The sequence below is a fragment of the Strix uralensis genome, chromosome 10, assembly GCF_047716275.1.
Source record: "Strix uralensis isolate ZFMK-TIS-50842 chromosome 10, bStrUra1, whole genome shotgun sequence".
Taxonomy (NCBI): Eukaryota; Metazoa; Chordata; class Aves; order Strigiformes; family Strigidae; genus Strix; species Strix uralensis.
In genome coordinates, this window is record NC_133981.1 from 4087937 (window position 1) to 4115879 (window position 27943).

The 27943-nt window shown below is 50.9% G+C and overlaps 1 protein-coding gene and 1 long non-coding RNA gene across 2 annotated transcripts; one reads left to right on the plus strand and one right to left on the minus strand.

The window, feature by feature from the left end:
* Positions 1-8834: 8834 nt before the first annotated feature.
* FAM3D (FAM3 metabolism regulating signaling molecule D) lies at positions 8835-13330 on the minus strand. The gene is made up of 9 exons (XM_074878978.1): positions 13318-13330; positions 12450-12557; positions 12110-12130; positions 11333-11456; positions 11014-11072; positions 10592-10642; positions 9405-9489; positions 9135-9261; positions 8835-8924 (listed from the first exon to the last, which is right to left on the minus strand). Exons 1-9 carry the CDS (start codon positions 13328-13330, stop codon positions 8835-8837), a joined length of 678 nt encoding a protein of 225 aa, XP_074735079.1.
* LOC141947667 (uncharacterized) lies at positions 8948-27292 on the plus strand. Its single transcript, XR_012630223.1, has 3 exons — positions 8948-9056; positions 20675-20883; positions 27224-27292. It is a non-coding gene; the product is annotated as an uncharacterized LOC141947667 (long non-coding RNA).
* The last annotated feature ends 651 nt before the right edge of the window (positions 27293-27943 follow it).

The window sequence follows — 27943 nt, forward strand, 5'->3', positions numbered from 1 at the left end:
GGCCGGTGCCAGCCAGCATCTGCCCTTCCTCTGGAGGGGCTGGCAACACACTCCTCTGTGTCCTGCCCAGCACCTTCAACCATGGATCGCAGCTTCTCATGCATGGACTGGTGAGATGTGATCAGTTGCCTTACTGGTCAAGGAGCTGCATGTCCTGCACTTGTGTGTGCACCCCTATTTCAGGGCAAATTCAGCTGTCTAAAGAGTCGGTCTGGATATCATGGCAGCTGTTCTTGCACCGTGATGAAGGATGCAGAACATGGACTGCTGATCCTGCACAGCTGCAGAAGCAACAGTACAGGTTGGGGAAGTCAGAGCCTTAAACTGGGGCAGCTGTGTCCAATTAGTTTCCTGCCTGCACTGAGCCCATATAAAACCCTGTCAGGACCAAAATGTTAGTCTTTCTGGGGGTGGGGAGTGGGTTATGTTGGTGTTAGAGCTGGTGTGTCTGTGCTGTCTCTGTACTTGGGATGAAGAGGTAAGAAATAAAGCTGTGATCTCTTTCAAGGAGCCAGAGCAACCCACTGTGATGAGTTTGGCTTCTGAGGGCTGGGATGCTGCAGCATTTTATTTTACTTTCTTTGAAAGCTACAAAAGCCTGGAGTCTCTGCTTAATCAGAGTCCCCAGATGTCACCACCTGTGGGTCTTTAAAGGGTTGAAGAAAAGGAAGGCAAGAAGAGGCAGGATAAAGTCACCTGAGAGGGCTTCTGAGGAGGTTTTGGGACCAGCCGTGGTCCTGCTTTCCACGCTAGGCTGTGCTGTGTCAGCAGATGAGCGGACTTATAAGTGTTTGCTGTCTCGTGAGCCTGAGCTGTTACTTTCAGGGTATATGTTATTTTTGACCGGAAATGGACTTTTCATCAATGATCTCCCCAGTCTCTTGAGGATTTTTCTGATGTGCAAAGTCATCAGCTCTTGTTCCTCTGAACCAAGGCTTAGTTGCAGGCAGCACACGGCAAACCCTTCTCCCTCAGCAGTGCACTACTCCACTGAAATCCTGTAGTTCCCAGTAGCCATCTGATTTTTGGATTTGCTCCCGGGGCCAGTGCCACCAGACAACTGGTGGCATTCAATGGCTGTCGGTGGGACTTGTTCTGCTCATGGGCCTTGGCACCCGCAGCCCCTCTTGCTGAAAGCGGAGCGGCAGCCCTGGCCAGCGAGGTGGGACAGCTGCTGTCCCAGTGGCAGAGCAGGCAGGCAGGGCTCTCGTGCTGCCCAGGCACAGGGATGCTTTGAAAGAGCTGGCACGGACACCAGCTACCGGCCTTCTGAAATGGCTGTCAGAGAGAGCCAGGAAAATTCTGCTGTGCTTGCCAGTGTGGCGAGCACGATGGGGCAGCAGTGTCCCATCCCCCTGCCTTGGAGGGCTCTGTCCCTGTAATGTCCCCTCTCATGGCGCCTCTCTGGGTGTCACAAGCTGCTGTGTTTCATGATCTTTGTCTTTCTGTGGTTGAGCTCTTCCATCCCCTCTGGGAGTGATTTGAGCCTTGTTCCTCATCTTGTTTTTTGAAGCAGTTTCAATTGCAGATGCTGCTTTTGCTGGTAGTTGGAGGGAAGGGAAGGAGCTGGGGCTGCCTCCTTTGGCCTTGTGTGATCTGTGTCCCTGTACCAGGACAGCCACCGTGCTGGCCCCTTTGTGGCAGTTTCTTCCCTGTGCTCTGCTGCACCGGCATGAAACAGCCCTTTTCTTTCTCATTATAAACCTCTGCTCTGCCAGCCTGAGACACAGCTCCTCTTGTTTGCCTTACTCGCTCCTGTGCTTTCCAAAACAAGGGCCCAGGGTTTTTATAGTTGGGGTAAGAGTTTCAAAGCTCTTGAACGGTGCAAACCAGCTTTTTGGTCAATCTAGATATTTCATTTAATAACATAGGCTTTTAAAAATTTTGCTGAAATGTTATTGTGGCATTTTGGAGCTCTGCTCCCTGTTGGATCATGGTTTTTGCAGTTGGTGCTAGTCAAGAAAAGTGACAGTGCTGAGCACAGTGGGTGCTGCTGTAGCTGGGGTTGCCCTGCATGTGTGGACCTGGCGCTGGGGGGATGCCAAGCAGGATATGTGTGTGCAGAGCTCAACTGTCAGGGTTAGCCCCAGGGAGGGATGTCTGCTTTTGGGTGTTCACCTATGTGGGGGGTCTGGAGAAGGGAGTCCCTTGCCCAGCATTAAGTGATGTGAGGAAAATACAGCTCGCTGCTTCCTGCCTCCTTCAGGGTGGGTGGAAAACCCTGAAAATCACAACTTTTATCTCTTATTCTCTCCCTGCTCTGTGACAGCAGCAGAGAGATGCCTTTTTAAAGACAGACCATTCTTCTGACAGACAAGATGACTGACTTCTACACAGAGGCTTAGTAGGAACACGACCCCTCTATTACCTACAGCAGAGCTGCTGGAAGGGCAGTGGCACTTACCTGTTTGAGAGCCTTCTCCTGCTAATGAGGGGCAGAGCAAAAGAATTATTCTTCCTCCCACTCCTTTTGCAGAGGAATTTTTTTAGGACTTGCTTTTTATTCTGGGGCTGAAGTGTTGGTTTTTGTAGCCTTTGCCTCCCTTATTGTGTGAATAGCGTGTGTGATCTCTAGTGAGAAAACTGGTCTTCATGAAGTTAAGTGTGTTAGTGGAGCGGCTTGGCAGAAGCCAAAGTTGGTCTGAAATGGGGTCTGCTCTGGGTCAGCTGTGCTGGGGTGGCTGGAGGACATGGTGTGTGTCCTGGGCCACCTCCCTTTTGCCCTGAAGAGGAGGGTGGATGAATGACCAGAGGGTATGTCCTGTGTGAGCTGGGACACAGGTGAAAGCACTTCTCTGGCCAGGCTGTGGGGATACCCTTACCTGTGGGGTGGGATGTGTTCGTGGGGAAATCCCACCAGCAGCTCCCAGAAATTGTGGTCCCGTCCTTCTGCAACACTCAGATGGAGGAGTTTTAAAGGATGCTCTCAAAGCCCCAGTTTTCAGTATGGGCAGCCAGGTACTGTGGTTTTCCTGAACAAGTTAGAGCCTCTCTCCCTGGCACTGGCATGCTGCCTCTTGTTGTTTTAAACCAGCCGCAGAGCAAAGCTCCCCGCTCAGCATCGAGGCTAATCTCAGCTCATCTGACATTAGTGTAAACTGACACTCTTGGGAATTTGGGGACAGAAAACTTTCCCTGGGGAAACAGCTGCTATGCAAACCCTGCCCTGAGAAACCAGGAAGAAAAACAGCGGAGAGGTGCAGGAGCCTGGAAACAACCCTGTCTGCTGCCTGGGGGTCTGGGAGCATCTGCCTGGGCCCTCTGAGGAGCTGCTGCTGGGGAGGCTGTGCTTGCAGAGTTATTTGAAGGTGGTTTGCTGTGATTAGAGGGATGTTAGCTGCATTCCTGCACCCAGAGGGGCTGGTGCTCTGCAGAGCAGAGGAACCAGTTGGGAAATTGGTACCAGCTCAGCAGCACCCCTGAACTGACCCCTGCCAAAGTCCTTGCCTTGAAGTGAAGGGCACCCCGGCACGGGACTGTGTCTTGCTGGAGCCCTGTTGTCAGCTTGGACTCACGGGACAGTGGTGATACCAGAACAGGTTTTTTGGGAGCAGCTGCAGCCTTTGAAAGTAGAAATGTCCTTGAAGCCCTGCTGGCAGCCTTTCTGGTCCCTTTTGTTGTGGAGGCTGGGATTGCCTTGCACTCCACAATCCACTACTGTAATCCCCCTGGAGTGCTGCTCTGGTCTAAACTTAAAAGGGGTGTAGCTGAGACTGCTAATGCAGACAGTGCTGGCGAGGGGTGCTGAGCCTTCCTCCTGCTCCAGGCGGGTCCTTTCTGGGCTGTAGCTGGTGGAGAGGTCGTGCCTGGCAGGTCCCTGAGCTGTGGGGAAAGGAGAGCTTTCCTGTCTGCCACCTGGACCCAACCTGGCTGGAGCCCACTGTTCATGCCCACCCTGGAAACGCAGCAGAAGGAGCTGTCTCATCTCCATCCCCCATCAACTTTAGCCTAAGGGTAAAGCACTGACCCAGGATCTGCCACAGACATCACTGCTTGGTGCCAGCCATGTGGTGGCACGGGCTTTTGTCAACCTGGACAACATTTGGGAGGCTGAAGCAGGAGTGGAATCTCTGACCTTTTGGTGCCTGTGAAAGTAAAACTGTCTCAGAGCTTTTTGGGGCTGCCAGCAAGCTGGCGTGATGGGAGAGCCTGAGCTCCGAGGAGCGTTCCAAAGTCAGGCCATTCAGTGCCAAGCTGCGGTGGGATCGCGGTGTTTCGGAAGAGGGAGCAATGGGGAAAGCTGTCCAAAAGCTGTCCGGTCTGGGGGTCGGGAGGCTGGCGTAGATGGCTTTGAATGCAGCAGGGCTGAACTGGGTGGCACTGAGCCAAGCCTGACCTAACTAGCTTATTTCCCTGCTTTCAGTAATGCCCGTACGAATGTGCTGAGGCCTGAAGGTCACTGCCAGGCGAGCAAAGGTCGGGGGATTAGCTGTGGGCACAGCACGGCTCCTCCTGAGTGTGCTGTCGTAGCCCTGAACCCTGGGAATGACCGTGACTCCCCTGTGTGCCGGAGCCACCACGGCATCGGCACCTCAGATGGGTGTTGGAGAAGCAGGGGGCTGGCTGGGAGCAGCACCTCCTGTACCTGGCACTTCTCTGAGGTCCAGGAAAATAGATAAACGTTTACTAGTCCCACATCAGCTCCGATCTTCCTTCTGCGTGTTGGTAACACCGGCCAGTGGGTTGCTTTTATGCGTGTTTCCCCTGCAACAGTGTCTAGCTCTGGTTTTGGAAGAAAACCCAGCAGGTTTGCAAACTTCTGAAAGGCACCTGGTTTGGATGTGCCCACGCATCTGAAGGCACAAACCATGCTCAGCTGAGCATGCAGGGTCCCTCCTGGGGCAAAGGGTTGCTCTGTCTCCATTGCAATAGAAGTTACTGACCTAGTGTGGTGCATGAACACATTTCTTTTAGAGCTGGGAGACAAGCTACAGAAGTCTAATACTGGATCAGGGCATCACTACTGAATAGCGATGATGCGTCTCTAGGCACTGATGTCATCAGATATGAAAACAAAATGACATCTAACAGCATCCTCAGCCCAACCATCTCTAGCTGCCTCCACACGGCTTTGACTCTGTAAAGTCCCATTTTCTGTAAAGTCCTTGTTTGATGGTGCTCTCCGGGGGATTTGGAGAAGAGGGAGATGTGCTTGGGTGCTGTGGGACCTGGCATGGCTCCTCCCTGTCCTGGGAGGGAGCTGGCAGCAATTCACAGGCCAAGAAATACTGGAGCTTGCTCTGCACAGCTTCTGTAGGAGACAGCCCACAGGCTGTTGGATGTGCTCGGAGCAAGCCTGATGTTTCTCCCCAGAAAGCAAACTTTGCCTGTCCTAATGCAATGCTTTCATCCCCTCCTTGCTGTCCTGAAGGCCGTGGCAGGCCCTGATGCTGAGCCCATCAGGTGGAATTACTTAATCTGACCCTGATGAGTGACACCTGCACCCTCCCGGGAGCAGGTCCCATCCCTCTAATCCCTTCTGCCATCAGCTGCCTTAGTGTGTGTGGGGCAAAACAAGCACCACGTGAGCAGATGGTGCTTCCTCCATCATCCCGCCACCGCTTCAGCAGCCCTGAATAAAACTGTCCCGTTACCTTTTTCCCGTGAGCTGCCCCCATGGTCCGACGTGTTGGCTGTTCTCTGCTCACCCGGGGTGTGGGACCGGCTGGTTCTCTGTGGTCACCGGCCCCCTTACTCCTGGGGGGATGTGTGGCTGTGCAGTTCCTGGGCCCTTGGCGGCTGCTGCAGGGAGATGTGGGTGAAATCCAGCCCGTCTGCAGTGGGGTCGGGCGGGAAAGCTTGTTTTTCCTCCCTTCTCCCAGCACGTGGAGAACTCATTTTCTTCATGCACCTAACGGCTGGCTTGCGCCCAGGCTCTGCCCAGGCACAAAGGCAGCTTTCATGCTGCGGATGCCCGGTTTCTAAGCTGGGATCCGTATTTTGAGAGGCTGTGGAAGATTACAGTAATTGCACTTGACAGGGCAAGATGTCACAGGACGCAGATTCGCCCAGCTGCGGGGCCCCGGCACCCGTCGGTCCTTGCCTGTAGCATTCTTCCTAGCTGCTCCTTTGGTGCTTTGCTGACATAAATCTGTACCCTTAAAATAAAGGAGGATTATTTCTCTGCTACCCGTCTGCATCCCGGCTCTTGGCTCCTGTTGCAGCACTTGATTTTGCAAACTTCGCTCCTGCAAATGCCCCAGGCTGCCTGTCTGCTGCTGCAGCTCTGGAGCCCACTGTGCCCCGAGGTGAGGCCAGAAGTGGTGTCCTGGGAGGCTGGGCAGGTCTGGGCTTGTGTTTGCTGAATGTCTGGGGGATGTGGCATGGTTTAAACCAGCCAGGTAGGTGCCTGTCTCTGCAGTAATACAGCTTTCAAAATGCCAAGGCAATAAAAAAAACCTCATTTGGGGATTGCTGTCCCTTCACCCACCACATTTTTCAGGTCTTTTAAAAAAAATGAGCAAGTTAAATTTGACTCCTGCAGCCATATTTATACCCCTGCCTCCTGGATTCTGGACTTCCAGAAAAACTCCAATTTATTTATTGGAACACAGTGACTTTGGCAGGAATGGCTCTTCAAACCACTGGCTGCTGATTAGGTACAGGAGCTGCACTTTTAGCTCTCCCTATTCATTGAAAATAGTGATGTACCTTAGTAACTGTTCTGTGATGGATTCAGAGCTAGTTTTAACTGTAGGTAGTGTGCCAAAACATAAATTTCCTTTCTTTTGGCTTTAAACCAGATTTCTAATGTGCATTGCAAAGGGATAGGAAGAGTTTCCTGTGGCTGAAAGGGGCTGGCTGTTTCCTGGGCTGTAGCTGATGCTGTGTGCTGGTTTACCCCATGCAGCAGCCTCTACAGCTCTTAGGCTGTTTTCAGTTTGGCTTATGAGTGAATCTAGATCCTTTGAGGGGGCTTAAAATAGTTGGCATATTTATGCTGGCAGTGCGGCAGGGCTGTGTGATGTGAGGGCTGTTGTGTCTGTTGCGTTGTGTTATTTCTCACTGCTGCCACGGGTAGGGATGATTCAGTGCTTGGGATTAACTGCTGCTGTTGCAGCAGATTTAGGGATCGATTTATGGCGGAGGCTTTCCTTGGTATGATCAGGTGCACGTTAAGAATGCAGGAGGATAAGATGGGATACTACAGCTATTGGGGGATTCCTCTGTGATGGCAATTTTGGGGTTTTATTTCAGTTTTGCCTTTGGAAGTTCTTATAGGTGTTACACAATTTATTTCAAGGTCTTTCCTTGTTTAGTGAAAACTGGTTGCCTCGCTGGTTTTGGATGGTGGTGCTGGCTTTTGGATCCAGGGTTTCAGCCCTAAGGCTGCCGGTGCAAGACAGGCTGTGTCTCTTCCTGGCCTTGGTCTCATCCTGCCAATGTGCCTCACTTCTGGTCCCCTGGGGTGACCTGAGGGCTCAGATACGATGGGAACTGCCTGTCAGAAGCTGTGCTGGGGCAAACCCTGCTGTCAGAGGCAGAAAAGGCTGTGCAGGATAGCCTGTTAACCCCGCACACCTCCAAGTGCTCCAGCAGAAATGCTCCTCCCTCATGTTCTGCAAAACTGCTGGTCTGCTTTAAAGAATGGGGAAAACCCAGATACAATCATAGGAAATTAAAGTCTGTATATGATGCAAATTTGTCCCTGTCCATGATGATGGATAAGTCTGTGCCATCACCCACGCAGCTTATCTGATCTCAACAGTGCTTGTGCTCAGGGAGGTTTTGGGTACAGATGGTGCTTGGGTGATTGCATCTGGACACGAATAGGGGGCAGATGCTCCCCCAGGACCTCCTCGGTGTTGGGCAGCAGCATGGGAACCACCCTGGGAGGAGGTCTGCGGGGCTTTGCCAGCCTGCCTTTGGGCAGGGATCTCCTCTCCTGGAGGTGTCAGCCGGCCCCGGGTCGGGGTACAGCTCCCAGAGCAAAGTGGGTGTGTGGGTGCCTGCAGAGGGGTGCCAGTCTGTGTGTGTTGTCTCTCCAGACTGATGCTGGCTCCAGCTCTCCTGGTAAAAGGCTCCCACCTATTGGTTATGCTGCACAACTTCAGCTGCCTGAGAAACTTGCACATCCATCTCTCCTTCCTTGAGGGTAAAGTTGGGTTGGCACATCCCTGGTGTTACTCTAACCTTTGATAGGGACGTGCCACAGAGAATTTAGCTTGGATTTAACCCAGGAGAAATGCAACCGGGTACGGGAAATGTTTAATCCTTTGGTCTGCCAATATTAACCTACATTGCTGCAAGTCACCCCTGTGGCCTTCTGGCCTTACTGTGGCTGTAGGGGCCAGCGGGGAGGTTGGTGGGAGCTCCAGGGGGAAGCCACCAAGGCCTGAGCATCCGGAGGGATGGCTTTGCCCTGTGCCATGTGGGGAGGGGGAGCACCCATCCGCAGTGCCAAGGGATGGGTGATGGTGAGCTGGTGGTGGCAGAGGACATGGCATGCTGTGCCTGCAGGGAAAAGCATGGATTATGCTTGAAAATGGAAGTGACAATGGTAGAGGTTTGTAATTAGATATCTTATGTAAGAAATCTGAAGAACCTTCTACAAAGTTTTTGGTTTAAAGACAGAAAAATAAAATACCCCAGATTGACCCATGAATGAGGACAGCTCAGCTGAAACCTGGCTGGGCATTTGCTCAGGCTCTGCAGGCACTTGTACAGCTCTTCTCCAAGCCCTGCACAGTCTCTGCTATGAAACAGCTGGTCCCTGGGAGCAGGCAGCTGCTGCTGGGCTGTGTGACAGGGCGGTGGGGGGGCTGGGGTCAGTGTGATGGGGCTGGTATCCTTGTGAGACTGGTCTTGCCTCCGTGACAGGCTGGGGCTTGATGTTAATCCATCTTCCTGGGGGCACAGCCCTCCATCTCCAGCAGCTCAGGCCAGCCATCGTATTTATTTGTCTTCATATCATTTTTGATGTGCTGCAGGGAAAAAAGGAGAGAGAGAAAATGAATGAGGAGGTTGGCGGCACAGTGCAAGTTTGCAACATGGCAAAATTGCAGCTTGGCTCGACGTGGGGGATAACACTACTGGTCCACGTCTTCTGCAGACAGGTGAGTGAGATGTAGCTCATGAGGTGCAACGAAGAGGATGGGAGCCTCCAGAGCTGGTGGCAGGGAACGGCCATGTACCTCTTCAAAGGGGCTCTTGTTCTTCAGCCCTTTTGCTCCTAAGAAGACCCAGTTGTCCCGGAAGCCCAGCTTGCTCACGTGGCTGCTGCCCAGCTCCACGAAATGTGCCCGTACTTTGTCGTTCATCCTGAAAGAGGGTAAGAAGGTGTTAGTGTGGTGCCAGGTGGGTGTCCCCTACTGTCCTCTCTCTGCTGCTGGCATAAGCACCTCCAGCTCCCCCCAAATGTGGGTTTTGGGGGAGCCAGGTGTTGCTCCCAGGGCCAGACTCACTTTGTGGCAGCATCATCGTAGCTGGCCGTCAGCACAATGGTGCCACGCTGGATCTCTTGGAGGAAGGTATCCAGTTTGTTAATGTCTGGAAGAGAAGAGCATTAGGGAAAGAAAAAGGGATTTAGCAGGGACTGCTGCATGGCAGCTGGTGGAACCTCCTCTGGGCCAGTGGGAAATGTCCTGACTGTGCTGGTGCTAGCCAGGATTTGGGGTCATGGTCTTGGGAAAGGACAGGCTCCCAGATGCTGCATTTTTCATCTTGTGTTCCCTCCTGCAGAGCCCAGGGCTCGTGCTTTCCTCCTGCCGGTACAGCTACAGGGAGGAATTTGCTCCTAAACTTTGCTTGCTAAACTGTGAAATCTAGTTACGTGAATTTACTTCCCAACACAAGAAATGAACCCGCTTGGCCGCAGAGCTGCCTGCCCTGGGATCATGCCTTCGGCTGTATTGTGGGAATTATTCCTCATCCCGCATCTTGGGATGCTCGAATCTAACGCCCCATCTAGTGGCACAGAGGCTGACTGCCTTCTCCTTCCCGGCGCCTCTCCCACCACGTGTCTCGCTCGCAAACTCAGCCAGAAATCTTGTGATATTGGTGTTTCTCCTTAAAAGTCCAGAGCTACCAAGAATAGGTTGCAAAACCAAAAAGCAGAAAGGGTGATTGATCCCTGGGGAAGGCTCAAACAACAAAGGGTAAATCAAAAGCGCTATAGGGGTGGTTTTAGCATGTGATTTTTGAGGAGTCCTGCCAAAACTCTGGAGACGTTTGGTAACAGCTTTGCCACAGTGGTGGGATTTACAGCATCCTGCAAGTCAGTGCCAGATGGGCTGCGAGTGGGTGCTGCCCTGGCTCAGGGCATCTTGCTGTTAGGAAGATTGTTTGAAGCTGGCAGGAGCAGGGTCATGGTCTTTGCTGCCACCAGACTCTGCTCCAACAGCCTTGCTGGGGCTGGGGGCCACATCTCGACTGCCATGCCCTGAGTATTTATTCTCCTGCGAAAGGCAGGGAAACAAACTGCTGCTCAGCTACCACCAGCATTCAAAAACTGAGTTGAAAGTTGCAAAATCTCAGGATTAGTATCGCTAGCTCTATCTCAGAAAGTAGCCTCTCTCGCAAGATAGAGGAGCAGCCTAAATAGCCATCAGCGCTGGTGGGAGCTGCCAAGCAGCAAAGTGACCGTGCTTACCTCCAGAGTACATGTCGAATGTGTCAGCTTTCAGGAGCTGCCCGCTTGTTCCTGAAAGGTTCAAATTCAAAACAGAGCACAGTGAGTTTGCACTGGGTTGGCTCTAGGCTTTGCCTGGCCACCAGCTTGGCGTTCCTGCTTCAAAATTCTTCCCTTGGTGTGTCATATTTGCTGCGATGGTAACTGTGGTGCTTGGTGGAGTTCGTGGAGCCATCGTGCACGACAGAGATGGGTTTGTTCCCATTTCCCAGGCAGTGCTTGCAACCATAACTGTGGCTGTCCACCCCATGCAGCACCAGGCTGATGTGCTTTTGGCTCAGCCACGGTGCCTGGGATGGGGTCCCCGGTGGCCTGTTCCCTCCTGGGGCAGGAAGGGACCCTGGCTGTGGGGAAAGGGAGGGGTTAGTGCCTGCCTGACTCACCATTCACCAGTGCAATGTTCAGGCCTCTGCCAACGTTGTTTTTCACGCTACTCATGATGCTGGAAAGGAAAGCAGAGAGCACCAGTAAGTGCAGGGATGCCCTGGAGATGCTGGTGCTAGTAAAACTATGATGGAGCAAAGTGGTTGCAGGCAGCAAAATATCCACAGAAGTGGTAACAAAGAAAATTACTTCTGATTTTTTTTTTTTTTAACCACAAATGCGCTGAGATGGCCATTGATGTGCTTAGCAGAGGCCAAACTCTCCATATTCAAGCCCAGGCCAGCCATGGCTGCTTTGTCTCCACTGTTTGCTGCTTACACCATGTCGTTGAAGCAGATGGAGGGTCCCACCACGTTTGCGGCGCCGCTGATGATCCTGAAGGCAAAATAGTTCTGGGGGCAGCTCTTCTGGTTCCCACACTTGTGCCGGGGCAGCTGCTTGCCTGTGAGGGAGGAGCGGAGCTGCAAGGCATGGTGTTGGCCCCGTGGGGGGACAGTGGCCATGTCCCCGAGGGGTTGAGCAGGGCTGGCACTGGGGCACAGTGGCCCACCAAGGAGGCAACACCTGGACCAGCTTCTTGCACAAAGGAGGCTTGTCCTGGGGTGGGACCAGCTTCTTGTTTGAGCTTTATGGTGCTGCTGGCCAGGGTGCCGGGTGCTGCTCTGGGTGTGAGCAGCGGGATGGCACAGCTGATGCCATGGGGGTTGCAGAGGGGGGTGTGCTGGGGAGCATTCAGAGCTGGTGCTCGTTCAAGGCCAGCCCCTCAGGGCTTTTCTGCCCAGAGCTTCCCCATTCTTGTCCAGGGCAGGGATCTGTGCCACGCTGCCCGGACTGGGCCATGACCTGCTTCCTGCTGTAGCCTCTGGCCCTGGGGTGTTTCTGTTGGGGCAGGGGGATGATGTGAAGGTTTATGTGCGTGCAGAGCCTGCCAAAGGCACTGCTGCTCTGTGCAATAACTAAAATCCCCTGTGTTTGGGAGGCTGGGATTTTTGCCTTGGGAAAGGGCAGCTTCAGGGCAGTTATCGCGCTTCCACCATCACCCTCAGCCCTGGAGTGGTGTTGTGTGATGAAGATGAAGTCGAGAGCAGTACTCACTGCTGAGCTTGTCCGTGGCACCTGTGCGTACCAAGCAAGAGGGTTAGACACTCTGGAGAGCTGCTGGCTCTTCCCCAAGCCAGAAGCAACCCTTCAGACATCAGCTCCCCAAAACTGCTCCCTGTGGCTGCAATCACCCCTGGAGTCACCTGCCCCAGTGCAGCTTCCCACCATGTTGTCCCCTCCTTGCCCTGATGGTCAGAGCTGGTGGCTACAGCCTTGGCCAGGGACTCCAAGTGCAAATGTTCATGGCAACTATATGCAGCTCTGGGGTCTGACTCACAACAGGGCTGCCTGCACCCTCCCTCCGGACCCGGCTGAAGACCCACTGGTGCCTCACCAAGCCAGCTTCGCAGGCTGATGTCTTTCCAGCTCTGATCGAAGTACATCTGCACGATGAACCATGTGCCCAGCAGCGTGATGAGCAGTGCCACGTACCGGATCACGCCTGCCAGGGATGGGAGAGGAGCCAGGTGAGAGCAGCAGCAGCATGGGTTGGGGACTGGAGCATCCCTCTGGCTTCTTAGGGACTTGGTCTGTGTGTCCCCAGGTTACCAGGCACAGGGTGACAGCCAGTGCTTGTGTGGTGTGGGAAGGCAGCTAATGCTCCTTCCTTCATCCTCTAAAAGGACTCTGATCTCTTAATTAATATCTCTGGAGCATGTGGCACTGCTCAGATAGGCATTACTCTTCTACTGGGAGGCACTATTCATATTTCTCTCTGCATTAAAGTAAATCTGATAATTAGTCAGAAAGCTATGTAAATCCAAATATTTCTTACATTCCCAGTGCTGGGAAGGCTGCTATCCCCAATTAGTCACTAGCTACAGCTGAGCAGCTGCTAATACAAATGTGATTGGCATTTGGCTTTAAAGCAGCACTCATCGGAGCAAAACGTTCCAGTCCTGCATGGAAAGAGAGTAGAAAAATATACTTATATTGTGGCAGAATGGCTCTTATGGAACCAGGAATGTCTCAATAGCCATCTCTTCCCAGGCACAGAGGGTTTCACTGGGAAAAATACAACAAGCTGAAATCTACACAAATCTTTTAAAAAACTGATACTTATACAAACGCCCTTTTCCATGTCCCTGGCAGGGGAAGGTCAGTGTAGATGGGCTTGGGAAGGGGTTATGTAAATGAGAAGGAGGCATAAAGAACTGTAGAAATATGGACAGAGAAAAGTAAATATCTGTCTCCCTCCTTACTTGTCACCCGCATGGTGGTGGGGAGAGAGAGCGCAACTGAGGGGGTGGCCAACGGTCACAGGTCACCCTGAGGAAAAAGAAGGAAATACCATAAAGCATACCAGTAGCCCACCAAAGTCAGGCAGATATTAGATGAAAAAATAATTGCTATGTTTAGACATATTTGCAATAACTAAGAGGTCACTAAAGTTGTATAAATTCCTATCGGGCACATGTGCTCGGTCCCACCCTGCTGATGAAGTGCTGGCTCCTGTACATTGGAGCAGGCTGCATGGATTGAGCTTGCTTTGGTTTTAAGCCCCTGAACTCTTCACTGTGACTCTCTGCTGCCCTGTGCACTCCTGTTTCGTGTCCTTTTCTCAGCTTTTCTATTCTGCTGATAGCAATGTTCTCAAGGAGCGTATTTTCAATCATGGCTTTGCTGCATTTCCTTCTGGGATGGAGCAAGGCAGGTTTCAAATATTATCTGTGGGAACAAGCTTGTCCTCCTTACAACTAGAAGGGGAAGGGAAGAAGGGCAGCACCACTGAGTGGGGTGGAGTGGCCAAATTTGGGGACACCTGACTTAAGAATAGAAATATTTTCCACTTGCCCAGATCCTACAGCATCTTCATGTGAATGGGGAGTGGTGGTGATTTGGAGCATGAACTATTTCCTACCCGAGCAAGTCCATCTGCCCCCCTCTTTCCTGTTGCCACCCCAAGAGATGGGATGGGCACCTGCCACCCCATGCACTGGGCTCCCAGGGGCTGGGGACCCACTCCTACCTTAAAAATTCGGGGCTGCAGCCTGGTGAACGTCTGTCCTGGAAGCCACTCCGGAGTCCTAAGGCAGATTGTCACCTGTGAGACATGTGCTCAGAGTTAAAGAGCCTGATGTTAACTAAAGCAGCCCGTTAGTGAGGCTTGGCATAGAAAAATTTGTAAAAGAGCTATGCTGAGAGTTGCTTTTCCTGTTTGAAGGGTAAATAAGGAGCAACAGGTTGTAGCAGGGCTGGGCTGAAAGTTGATTTCAGGCTGTTACGTCATGAGGAAGGAGAGAAGAGCTTTGCCTCCTACCCAGCCCCGCTCTGGGTTCCCTCTCAGGGCTTGACTTCAGGGAAATTGTCTGTGGCCATGTAATTAACTGTGGCCATGGTGCAGCATCCTCCCTTGGCCCCTAGGTGGGATGCACCCGGCTTCCCCCCTCAGAGCCTTGATGAGATGCTTCCCCTGGCCCTTGGGTAGGTTGCAGCATCGCTCCCCGTATGGGGCTTTTAGGCAGTCTTAAAAACGAAGAGGAGAACAATCTGCATTGCAGGAGGAAAGCTGTTGCTTTCCTGCTTTGCCTGGCACCCCAGAGGAAGTTTGCAGGGGGCCAGGGTGGCAGTCCCGCAGTGACACCTCAGCTGTCTGAGCCTGGCACCGCTCCCCACGAGACCCCTCCGCTGTGCCCATGTCTTCGTGTGGCTGCGGCAAGGAGGAGCTGCCGAAGCCACTTGGACAGGGAGCTAGCGGCTTTCCTTTCTATGGGAGAGTGGCCTCATGGCTTATCTGCATTTTAAAGAAAGCCTTGAAAGGTGTTTGTGTACTCTTGCATATCACGGCAGTGTGTTTTTGATAGCGTATCAGCTAAGCACACTTTCTTCCCAGCAGCATCTCACTTCTCCCTGCAGCTGTTCCTCCCAGAGGAAGGTGGCCCTGAGCAGGAATCTGTCCCTGCAGGAGGGGGGGCACAGGGATCCCTGACACCTGCAGCCCTTCCTCATGCCAGCTGCTCCCAGCTCCTTGACACGGTATCCCTGAAATGGGTTTTAAACTCATATTGGAGCTGGCCTGACAAGCCCATTTTCACTGAGCTGGTAGAAGAGCCACAGACCTGAAAATGGACAGTTTAAAGGTTTTGGAGGACAAATGCTGCCTGTGGCTGGATCTGGGGGGACAGCACCAGGCTGTTTTGCTCCTTTCAGCATGAAGTTCTGCTTTTTAAATGCAGGGAGCCTCTCCCATGCCTGGCTCCCCAGCGCAGAGCCTGACCTGGTGATGGGTGTGATGGGGGCAGAAGAGCAGTCCTTAAAATCCCCCTTAGCAAGTCACAAAATCTTCAAAATTGGTATTGGTTTGCTTTTGGAGCATGTCGAGTTCCCCCCCTCAATGCCGTGAGGAGAGCGTGGTGCTGGTAAGGATTTGGACCTGGGCTGTGACTTGGACATAGTGAGTGGAGTAAAACTCCACTGGGTTTGCAAAACAGTCCCCATTTGGTCCCTGTTGCTGTGGGGGACACCGGCTTCACTAGGGCCTGTTGCACAGTTTGCCAAATTTGTGGTATTTTCTATGCACGTATTGATTTCATTGCAGAGAAAGAGAAATGGAAAAACAAACCACCTACCACTTTAGGGAAGTAATTTATTTATTTGGGCTATTTATCTTCACCTTAATCCCAGGTAAAATTTATTGGCCAAAGTCCCTGGATGGTGAAATTCCTGGACCCTGATTACATTACAAGAGGGTAGCCCTGTCCTGGGATTTCTATTATATTATTTTTTAATTGTTCAGATTTTTTTTTTTAAATTTTTTTTTTGCTAAGACTGTGGTGGAAAAAATGATGACTGTGCTCTGGCATCTGCCAGAGAGACTTGCGAGAGAGAGAGAAAGGAAGGAACTATAGTGAGTGATAAACAGAGTTATTTGTCTAATAAACCTGAAACTATTTGCTTTAAAAACCATTCCAGGAACAAAGAAGTTCTCAGACAAATATTGCTAAAGAGCTCTGTGGTGTTGCAAGGCAAAGGCTCCACCCCGAGCCTGCTCAAGACTGAACTGCTGCTTGGCAGTACTGAGTTATTGCTGCCAAGAAGAAACCCAGGCAGATCCCTGCCCTCACAGGGAGGTTTTCTAGGATGCAGCGGGTGAATGTTCCTGTTTCCTCCCAGTGCTGCAGGAAAACTTCACTTTTCTTCCCCAGAAGCTTCTGCCTTTGTTGCTTTTGGCTTGGTTTTTTTTTTTTCTGCTTTTAAGCCCCACATGTCCCTCTCTCTCCCAGCAGGTCCCTGACCATGAATGAGGCATTATTTTGGTGCAGGGCAGGGATGCAGCTCCAAAGAGGGTGGCTGCCAGATGTCACACGTGCCCACACCCAGCAAGTCATCCCTCCAAAAGTCAGGGTTTTCCTGAAAAACTGAACACAGGGGTGCAGAAGAGGGGCTGGTGTCTGGTGGGCACACGTCCACGGTGTGTCCAGGGCTGGTCCCACCACAGGAGAATGAAGAATGCTACAATGCCATTTTTAGTCTCAAAAGGAGCTTTGCTGAGTTACTCAATGGGAGAGCACTGTTTGCCAGAGGGCTTATAAATTCCTCAGCGCATAAAAATGCTTGGCCAGCTGCTGCATGTGTCAAATGGCTGGAGAGGGCATCTTGCAGGGAAACTGCCCCCAGCACAAGTCAATAGCTAACCAGGGTGAGGCCCTGATCCTGAAACAGAAGCCAAACAGGATGCACAATGGTGGTGGGCAGGGCTGGGGCCAGCCACGGTGGCTGAGCCCCATCTGGGAGCAGAACTGGAGGTGCTGCTTGGGGAAGCGGGGCTGTGGGGCCGGTGAAAAGTGCACAGGCTGATTTTGGTGCCCGGTGTGGGTGCATCGCTGCCTGTTACGGGGCAGGCATGGCCCCATCCTGCTCCCACTGCCTGCTGTTGCCAGAGGAGCATCACCCATCCGTGGCTGCTACCGATTCTGCCTCTTGTTCTTTTGTCATTGACAGCTGCTTTCTGGTTCTCTGCATGTGTCACTGAGCACAAAGCTAAATCGCTATGAGCTCGCCTCTCCGGTGAGGTTTCCCCAAGCAGTGAATCAAGACCTGTGGCAGTGATGAGAGATGGAGGGGAGCGATTGCATCCCCTCCAGCACAGGAATGGTGGCTGGCAGCTCAGCGGGGATCCCAGTGCTGTGGATTGCACGTTGTACTGAAGTGGCCTGTGCCAAAACCCCAGGGCAAAAGGAGGGACACAAATGTTGGTGCTCAGGGCTGGCAGCAAGCTGTTTGCTGGGAAGAGGCACTTCTTGGGACCGAAAGCGCAGGGGTAAGTGTGGGCTATGCAGCACTCACTGGGCAGCTGTGGTGAAGGGCTCTGGTTTTTGGTAATTGCACCTATGGGAGGATCTGAAATGTGTTTTTGGCAGCTAGCAAGGCCCTGGGTGCCAGCACCCCGAGGACTCCCAGTCGGCACCTGGGAGGTGTCCGGGTTGTGCGCTGGAGCATTGCATAGTGAACACCCTGCAAATTCATCCAAAGACATGATGGATAAAGGGGTTTGACTTGGACAACACATCATACAGCTGACTCCACCACATATCCCATAATGGGTGGAAACATGGATTTAACCCTCGCCGTTAACACAGGTAGTTCATTAAGGCTGTCTATGAAACCAGCACAGCTGCACCTCGAGGAATGATGCCAGCATGTGGGGTTTCCCCTTCACCTCCACGCTACAAGAAGGAGGAACAACTAAAACCTTCCCTGTGCAGCCATCTAACCTACCAACAAGTCAAGAGAAAAGTGCTGCAGAAAGACATTATTTCAGAAGCCTCATTCCCATGGTCAGGGATGGGACAAGCCTACATACTGCTCAGTGTCCCTCTCCGTAGGCTGCATCGGTGCTGGGGCATCCCGGGGAGCTGGGGCACCATGTGCTCGGCAGCGTGATGGTGCAGCTGCCCAGCCTGGCCCAGCCCTCTGTGACTCACAGCACTTCCCTGAGCCTTATCTCACTGCCCCGCACAGGGCTGGGCACCCCGGTGTGCAGCCCCACGGGGCGCAGTGGCTGGGGAGCAGCTATCCTGAAGGAGGGGAAAAAAAGTCATTCCTGTGGCCACCAGCTCTTGTGGTTCATTTGGAGGTTTTCTCCACTTTGGCATTTGTTTTTTGCCATATCAGAAGAGGAAAGCCTCTCCCAGGGTGGGCACCAGCCTGACTCTGCACTTGCACTAAGCCAGTGCATCGTGTTTGATGGGCAGCATGGCTGGTGGGGGGTACGGTGATGGGAGCGGGTGGGCATGAAGCCAGGACAGGCATTCCCCATGTGGGACAAATCCAGAATAACCCTATCTGTTGGGTTTTCCCCCCAGCGGTGTTGCATGTGTGTGGGCTGGCCCTGCGTGCTGCTTTTTTGCCTCTTGTTTGCAGGAGGCTGGAGGTTCCCTTTTCAAATAGCATTTATTTATCCAGCAACCGTCCTGAACTCTGAAGGAGTCCTGAGTTAACTGTAGATATAGATTTAGGCTGCCTTCTTTTTAATCATTTATTGTTATTATTATGCTTCTGAAGGAAGAAATCACTCCTTGGAGACTCCAGCACTGCAGTTAGCATTAGAGGCCCTATATATTTTCCAAAGCTGAACCTCATTTACCTGGCAGCCAAGAACAAAAGTGTTCCCATTCCTTTTTCGTTTTTCTTTTCCATTCCCATCACTTATGCGAAGCAAACGGCTTCTCTTGGAGCTTTTAAAGCAATTTTCATCCAGGAGCCAGTGGAGGAGATGCTGGGCTGGCAGCAGCAGTGCTGCCTTTGGGACTGCAGCTTGCAGTGGGCTGGAGCAGAGCCCCTGCAGGACCAATGCTGCTCCCTGGTAATTAGTTTAATACCCGAGGGTGCTCTCTGCATAAAACTATGCCCTGAGCTTTTTGTCTCTTTCCCCTGGCTCTGGTTCCTGGTGCTGGGCAAGGGGTGCAGGATGCAGCCCAGGTGCTGGGCTGTGCACCAGAGGAAATAGAAGCCTCTACACCAAAACCTTCCAGACAGGGAGCAGAAAAGCAAATACAGGCCTGGGCTTTGCATTGGGATAATTATTGCCCTCGGAAGGAAATTTTAGCTGCAGTGAGCGTCTGGGCTTAAACAGCGCAGTCTAAATCAGAAATCTCCTCCCTCTCCAGGGAAATATCCTTCCTATTAGTTTGTTTAGCTGCTGGCAATAACTGGCTCAGCTCAATAACGAAGCGCCCCAAGTCCCGGCGTGCTGTAGCATGCTGCTCTGCTCCGTCCCCCGCTTCCCGCCCGTGCAGGAGCTGGCCCAGGCACAGGGCTTGTAGCGCTCTGGGGGAGGCCTGTTTCGAGATGAATTTCTCCTCCTGCTTCAAGGGACCTGAGGCCCCCCAGGTCCTCTGTGGAGATGGAGACGCTGCTGCCGCTTGCAGAAGAAAAGAGCAAAAAACATCAGCGGGGCCAGGGGCCTCGTCATCCTGACAAGGAAACCTTGTGTGAACAATTTCTGTTCTGTGCAACTGCACATTTCACCAGCTGGTCACCAAGATGTTTTCCTGAAAACACAGAGGGTGAGGAGCTGTGTGCTTTTCTCATGGGACATGGCTGCAGCACAGCCTAAACACTGGTGCTGGCATGGGCAGCCCTCGAGTCCTGTCCCCACATCCTGTGGTAGCCCAGGTTTTGCCCATCCCCTGTGGCACACAGCAGAGAGGTGCTTTTAGATCACAGATAACGTTAGTGAATACATCAAGTGCTGGGAACAGGGCATCAGCTTGGTCTCGATTCAGCAAACAATTAACTGGTGCAGTGCTATGGAATTACATCAGGCTCATCTACAGGCTCCCCCCGGGAGGTTTCTGCATGATACAGACAAAGAGAAACTAAAAAAAAAAAAAAAGATGTGATATCAAAAAGCTGCCAGGCTGGGGAATGAATAATCTATGGTGCAAAATCGCTGCACTGTGATGAACACCATGGTAGGATCAGCAAGAACGAGCTGGCGGACGAGGAACTGCTCTCCTCCTCCTCTTCCTCCTCCTCCCTCCTTGTGCCAGCGCTGGCTGCATGGGCCCCATGTGAGACATCAGCGGGTGGTGGGGAGCACTGGGGGGCTGATGGCTCCTGCCAAAAAATCTCAGTGGCTGCAGGACTGTCCCTCTGAGGGGCTGTCTCCTATGAGAGCTCAGCACCAGGGGGGAGGCTACTCCCTGAAGATCCCTTCACAGGGCTCTGCAGTGCCTACAGGGACACGCTGCTTTGCAGGGAGGTGCTTGCTGGGATAAATTCATGACAGATTCTCTTAGGAAAGGTTTGGCCACAGCCACTTCACAAACTTTGTCCTGAAAAGTGCTGTGGCTGTTTCAAATTGCTCCTGCCGGGCTAAGCCATGTGCCGCAGATGTTAAATGTAGCACCTTTACAAGGAAAGAGTCTTTTACCTCCCTGTTTATCTAGTTTTAAACACCACCTGCATTTCCTACACGCCACATGTGAGGGGTGGATGAGGTGGATGACGGCAGGGCTTGCTCCCACAGTCCACACCTTCCCACCTGCGCTGCCACAGGGGATTATTCACCCACTCTGCTCCGGTACTCACCTCTCCTCTCTCACTTTTGCACAGGTTAATAAACAGCAGTATTTCATTGATCGAAGAGTGAATCATGCCAGCAAACTGATGACACATCCCGTAGGTTTCACCAGCGTCCTGGTGACCGAGCACAGCCCGTGTGAAGCACCGGCGGGGTTACCCTGTGCCAGATGGGCTGGAAGAAGAAACGCGTGAGGACAAAGGTTGATAGGAGGACTGATACAACGCTATTGGACAAAAAGGTGAAAAAGCAGTTTCACGAGAAGGGTGGTGTTTGGTTGGCAAGGGGGGTTCGGTGTGCCGGCGGGGCTCCTCCAGCAGCACGGCGGTGCTGGCTATTGGGGGTGCTGTTGTGTAGCGCATCCGCGACGCCCGCTGCAGCCCTGGCAGCACAGCCCACTGATGCTGGCTTTGCTGCTAGGAGAGAAAAAGAAAGAAGGGAAATCATAACCACTTTTACCATTAAAAGAGAAATTAGCTCGTGCAGTGCTAAGCCCCCAGTCTGTGGGCCCAGCGCAGCCAATCTGTTTTTATTGTTTTGCAGGACTCCTCTGCAACCAAACGATGACAAATACCAGGAATTAGTGGAGTGTAATTACTCCGTATTAGCTGAATTCACAGATCATAAACAGCCATTGATTATTCCTAATTTCACATTTTTAGCATTCTGAGTTGCAGCAATTAGGCCTGTCCGAGGGAATTACCATCTCTTTCAATCCCTAGGGTCTCCAGTCACTGCCCTTCTTTTAAGATACTTTTTTACTGATGAAAAAGAGGACATTTAACACAGAATCACAGAATCATTCAGGTTGGAAAAGACCCTTGGGATCACCGAGTCCAACCATCAGCAAATCTCTCCTTACTTCTACAACAAAATGCTCCCCCCCAGTCCCCAAATCCCTCTGGTTCTACCACCCAAAGGTCGCTCCTTTTGCTGCCAGCTACCTCAAAGCACAGATCAGTGCCTGGTGTGATCTGTAACCCCTGGGCCACAGCTCATTTCACCCAGGCTCGTTGCAGAGGCAATTAGCAGCCCTGGCTCCTGCTGCGGGTGTTGCAGGGATGCCCATGGGAAGGGGCCTGGGCAGCACCAAAGCTCGCCGTCCATCACCTGTTGCCAGTTGGTTGCAAGCAGGGCTTCTATTTTAAGCATTGCCTCTTTTTTGAAACATGGTCGCAGGCCAGGACTTGATTTCCAAATGCTAATTTGTGCCTCCTGTGAAATCATGCTGGGGGCCTCTGTCTCCAGCCCAGTAACAACTGTGTCCTCCCCAGACAAGATCTATGAGGGGCTGGTAGACCTCAGTATTTTCTTGTTAGAGACTACAAGCAGTATCAAAAAAAATGAATGTAGATATAAATTATTAATATTTGCATGGGAAATTTCTAACCCTATTAATATCATATCATTAAATTTGTTTCTTACGCACAGGCAGTGATTTCATTACAAAGCGTAGCAGAGCATAATGCCAGCTCTGCAGCAGTGATTCGGTCAATTAATGATGAGAAGGGGAAAGATCCTGTCATTTACTGATGGCAGAGCCTTTGGGACTTTCCCTTTTGCTTTGCCCCTAGTAAATACTGAGGGGTGGTGGGTGACCACCACCAGCCACGCACTGTGCTCACAGATGCTCTGGGGTGTTAGGCTGCATGTCCTGCGGCTGTGGGAGAGGAGGAGGAGGAGGAGTGGATGGGTGTGCTGGCTCCCCGCCACAGGTCACAGGCTCCTGAGTTATTGCAGACACTTTGGTCTGACCCACACAGCAATTCTGGCATTTTTATCCATTTTGACATGATTTGCCCACCCTGGGTTGTGGCAGTGCAAAGGGATGAGGGTCTGAGAAGCCTCTGGTCCAAAGCACTTCCCGCTGCTGGCATTGGGCAGGGAGTTATTTATTCCAGGCAGTGGCTGCAGCCACCCATCAGCAGCAGCAGAAGTTTTTTATTGCACCCGTTCCTAGGACACTGAAGAAGGATTATGCATGCCTCCACCACGCCATCTTTTTATTAGATTGCAGGCAGGGGTTAAACTGATCCTTGTCAGCACAAATATAATGCCTGGGGTGATGGGAGCAGCATAAATTGAGGACAAGAGGTGGCCGTTTTTACCACTGCTCTCAAGAATGCTCTGCTGGTTTACTGCATCGTTCGCTTTTTAATTGGGACATTTCCTTCTGGCCAGGGGATGTCTTTCCTTTTTTGCCAATGAGGTGAAATAAATAAATGGGCTAAAACACACGACTCTGAGGGGAGGTGAAGTGCAGAGGGCAAGTTAGTGGCTGCACCAAAGCCCGTTGAATCTCCCCGGTTTGCCATGATGGCACTGATTTTGGTACAGCTTCTGCAAGCTGGGGACACAAGGGCTGTCCTGTGGTGGTGAGGGGTTCGCAGTAGTACAAATCACACAGGTGCTTCATCTATTTCTCACCTCCATTTTTTCCAGAGTACTCATGTGTTGGCAGGAGGTGACGGTCCTTGGTGCTGGGTTGGTGGGGTGAGTTTATTTACAGCCAGTTCTGATATGTCTGTGTCATTGAAAAGCAGTATTTGAAGGAGCAGACAGTAATCCTGTGCACCAGGCTGGCCAGATTTGCTTATCAGTTACGGCAGAGCAGGACTATGGGGATGCATCATCTGAATGCTCCAAAACTGCCTGCTATTTGCTGTAATTAGGCAGAGTGAGCCATTACGGGCTGCCTCATGTGGGGAACAGCAGTGGGAAACGCAGTGACATCAAGCATGCGAGCCCGCAGGAGGGTTCCGGGGGGCCAGGCACTGTCTGGGCCCGTGTTAGCTCTCCCGGCCCCGCATGGTCTCTCACTGGGGTGACGTGGAGTGCCCCAGCACACTGATCGGCTCTCAGAGGGGACTTTGGGGGGGGGTGTCATTTGCTCCTTTACTCCTCCCCCAGGAGAAGCTCATGAAGGCCAAGTCTGATGTATGGGATGGGGTTATGTGGGTGCTGCTGGCACCTGGTGCTGGCAGCGGCAGCAGCAAATTGCCGTAAAATATATTGCAGTTATTGGCAGATGTATCTTTTCTGATTTGGTGGATGACGTGGAGTGAAGCCCTCAGAGCCAACCCATTGCCCTCGCAGGGACTCCTCTTTGGGGGAGAGCACTGCATCCTTGTGAGTTTTGTGTAAGCAGCCCATGCTGGTTTGAACACCACCGCTGGTTAGGTGGGGGAGGTGGTTTCCAGCTGTACACTATTAAAAAGACAACATGTACACATGTCTTGCAGAAAACCAGAAAAGCCTTCTAGTTGCAGCGTCCAGGTACAAGTACAGCTCTTTGGGACTGTGGTGAATCGCCACCTTGCTCAGATGAGTAAAGAAGTGTGCACAAGCAGGTAAACCCACTGGCCGTAGGTGGTAGGTAGCTTGGAGCAATATAACAGCCCTCTTGCCTTCAGGAGCGGCTGCACAGGCCTTGGGTTTGCGGCTGGTGCCAAAGTGCATTGCCTCTGGTCTCTCTGAATCTGATTTATGGTAAAGCGCAGCCTTAAGGCCTGTGGCTGCCAGTCCAGGTCATGTGCAGCCCCCAAAACCCTGCATGATGTGGGGGTCTGGCACACGACTACCCCGGCTTGGGGCTGCAAGGCAGCTGGGGAGTAAATAAGGTACTTATTCAGCTGTCCTGTTATTTTTATTTGCCTTCAGTAGTAGCTGATTAATTAGATATCTTCCACTCCCACTCCCCCAACCTTCCTGTGCTTGCAGCAGAGGAAATCCTGCCTTTGGGCTGCTCCTGGACCTCCCCAGTCCAGTAAACCATTACAGTGCAGACAAAATGTCTCTTTAAAAAATGCAGTAGAAATTAAAACTCTCCACTGAGAACAAAGTCATTGGTGCTTTTTGCATCTACTGTTTTTATCATATTCTGTAACATTTGTAAAGTAGATCACTTTTATTGAGACAGCCTATCTTTTCTCCCAAGCTGTAATTCCTGGACTTCTTAAAGAAGATTTCTGCTCACAAAGGAAATAAAAGATAGGAATATGATGCGCTCTGACATTTGAACACAGTACCGAGAATCTGAATTAAAGGGAACAAACTCAGAAAGTATCATTTGTACAGCAATCAACTTTAAAAAGTCACCATCTGCTAAGAGTTACCACCCAGTGCAACTGTGTCTTTATTGCCAGACAGAGAATAGGAAATAACTCGGGGAACTCTTCTGCACCTGCTGAGTTTTTTCTCGGTGCCGTACACACACTGACCTGCGGTGGCCGGTGTGCCGCAGGGTGCCTATTGCAACTCTCCTTTTACTCCAACTCACTACAGAATATAAATCTGAATACAGGTGCCATTAGGAGGAATGATTTGGAGCTGTTAAAGTTACAGCATAGTGTCAGCTTTTTGAAAAGTCTAAAGGGCAAAAGAAATGACCAGAGTTGGAATGAAGGACCTGGCTTGGGTTTATATATAGAAACCAGATTTTTTTCTTGCTTGCTGCTCACCTCCTTGCTGCCCCCTGCCCCAATGACATTTCCTGGATTCTCAGAGCCCTTTCTAGTTTTGTCTTCCTATTTCATCATAATCGATCATAATATTATCAAATTCTTTGCTCTGTGCAACTTGACTAGCCCTCACCTTGCAGGTTTTTGCCTCATTTTGGTCTTCCACTGGTCATAGTCTTCTAAAAAGGTTGTGAACTTTTTGATACAAAAGTTTCTGATCAAATTTTATGTCTTCCACCAAGCCCACTCTGTGTTCAGGTGATGCTTAGCATCATTTAATCCTCTCTGCTGCTACTGCCCAGTGCTGCTCTCTCTGTCTTGGCAGTCGTGATGGTTTCCCTCCTACCTCTCCATGCACAAGACTCAACTATGGCAATACAGCTGTGTGCACCACTTCAAGTCTTCTGTTTCTTGGAGTGAACATATCAGCTGAAAAAGCATGGAAACACTTGTGCAAGTTATTTCTGCATTGTCTGCCCTGAATTTCACACAACAGCACCAGACTCTGGGAAGCTGCAATGGCTTTTCCACAGCATGTTTCCCATCACTATGCAACATTTATTGTAGAGTCTGCTTGGGTCAGAAGCAAAGAAGCAAGGCTAGGGCTGAGATGCAAATAATAAACATGATAGGAGAAGCAAACTGATGCCCAGTGGTTTGAAAAGAATAACGGAAAAAACCTGTGGACTTGCAAGTTTCCCTCATGTCTGTCCCATCACCAAGCTCCATCGCTGTCAGTGCTGCTGAGGGGTGTGATTGTGTTTTGAGCTGATGCACCAACACAGACCATGGCAGGCAATCGTATTCCTCTCCCCTTTTTAAGCCTCTCATCCCCATCCCTCAGGAGGCTGCTGTGTCCTGTCTCCTTTCCAAGGTCTTGTCCTGTTGCAGAGGCTGAGCCAGGGATGGTAGAAAGTCTTTGGTGCTGTGTTGCTTTATGCCTGGTAGGGAGAAATGTCTTTTGCCATCCCTCTCAGTTACCTGTTCCTGAATGTGTCTGTAGCATTGTGCCAGGCTTTAGAAATGAGAGTGCCTGCAGTCATTTTTAACTTGCTTTAAGGGTTTTAATTGCATTTAATCACAGTGGTCTCATTAAAGTTTGGAGGCTTTGAGGGCAGTTAATAGATAAATTAGTTAAATTAATTGTGGTTTGTTGTGTACAGACATACTCTTGGTTTGGCAGAAGGGCAGCCCACACATGCTCTGATGACAAATATTTCTAGCCTGACCCATGGGTCTGGAGTACCTGAACCCCTGGGGCTTGGTGGACTGTGTTGCAAGATGTGGACCTGCAAGTGTCTTCTGATGGCTTTCTATCATCATCATCACTCATATAACCTCATTTCTTGCAAAATTAAATAACTCTTTAAAAGCTGATTGGGAATCTGGTGCGAAGCACATAACCAACTTGCACAGGGGCAATTGCCAAGTGCCAAAATGGCCTGTTCAAGGTAAGTTTTAAATTTTTAAGCTTCTTTTAAGAAGCATCAGGAGGTTTCAGAAGGCAGGGTGACACTGCCTTGAAGGACACCAAATAACATCTCTATTTTTCCCTGTAAATCAGCTGCCTTGGGAACTCACATTACCATTTCATTGGTGAACTGCTTTGGATTTATCACCAGGAAAAATCGACATGCACTAAATTGTCTATAATCCTTCCTCAGATGGAGTAGGTTGAATGAGCTGGAATTTTGTTTCTTTGTTGAGATGAAATGTAATTACTTTATGGAGTTTGCATGGTGTGTTAAATTCTGCCAGTATTAAAGCGTAATACAAGTTATAGAACTGTGCCCGTTGCTGGAGATTTATGGAATAAAAGGTATAATTTCACACTTCACTGCATTTTATTTTGAAGTTGGGTGTTGACGTGCTTTTCAGTTGTTTAGATGTGTTTATTTAGCCTTTACTCATGGTTAAGACAAGTACACTGAGGGATTTGATGAGTGAGAGGCTGGAGTTGCCTTCCTCACTTTCCAAAGGAGGTGCCTGAGAGAGCACGAAGCCCCGTGCTGGAGCTGTGGCCCCAGCATCCCTTACAGTGAAAATGCACCAACAGTTCTTAGGAGGTCAAAAGTCTTTCTTCTGCCTTCTATCTTTCAATAGTTTATGTTTTCCCAATAGGTTTGCTGCACACAAGAGAATGTTCATCAGAAATGCAGTTCAAAGTCATCACAGCAGCAGTTTGATCCCAGAGGGAATGGCTGATTCTACTAAAGGAAATGGTAAAATTTGCAAAGGTGCAAATTCCTCCAGAGGTTTTCAGGCCAGATTGGCCAAACATGGGGGCACTTGCGTAACACATGTTAAAGAAATTCCCTCATTGTGTAACACATGTTAAAGAAATTCCCTTATGACTGAGGCAGTGCAAGATGCTATTCTCCCATCAATAAATGGCACTTTTAGAGCATCCAAAAGCTCACTGCTGGGCTCTCCTTACAGCTGGTCTCCTGTGTTTGACTCTAGAGAACTGGTGCCAAAGCTAATGGCTCTCCTTAATGAGTGAACATACACACACACACACAATGTATAACTGTGCCAAGCAGGTTGCAAACTGCCTGCACTTCTGTCTGCTTTTCTTTGAAAACTGTGTGGCTTTAATATCCATTAACTTCTATGTAGGGCAGCACCACGACCAATTCATTTTTAGGAATGATTCCATGTGCCATCTGGTACCGCTGACTAATTGCCTGAAAAACTCTATAAAAATTTTTTTCATGCAGCTCCACAAGAAAAATCCATCTTTTTTTTCCCCTTCCCACCTCTCACAGTCACTGAATATCCATCCAGGACCTGCATGCAGGAGTTGTGCAGATCCTGAGGCAAACTGTCCCTGCTGGGCCA

Coding starts and splice junctions, on each gene's coding strand:
- FAM3D (XM_074878978.1), bottom strand. Junction 12,131..12,449: donor CAGCCTGCGAAGCTGGCTTG/GTGAGGCACCAG, acceptor TGGTACGCACAG/GTGCCACGGACAAGCTCAGC. Junction 9,262..9,404: donor TACGATGATGCTGCCACAAA/GTGAGTCTGGCC, acceptor ACCCTCTTTCAG/GATGAACGACAAAGTACGGG.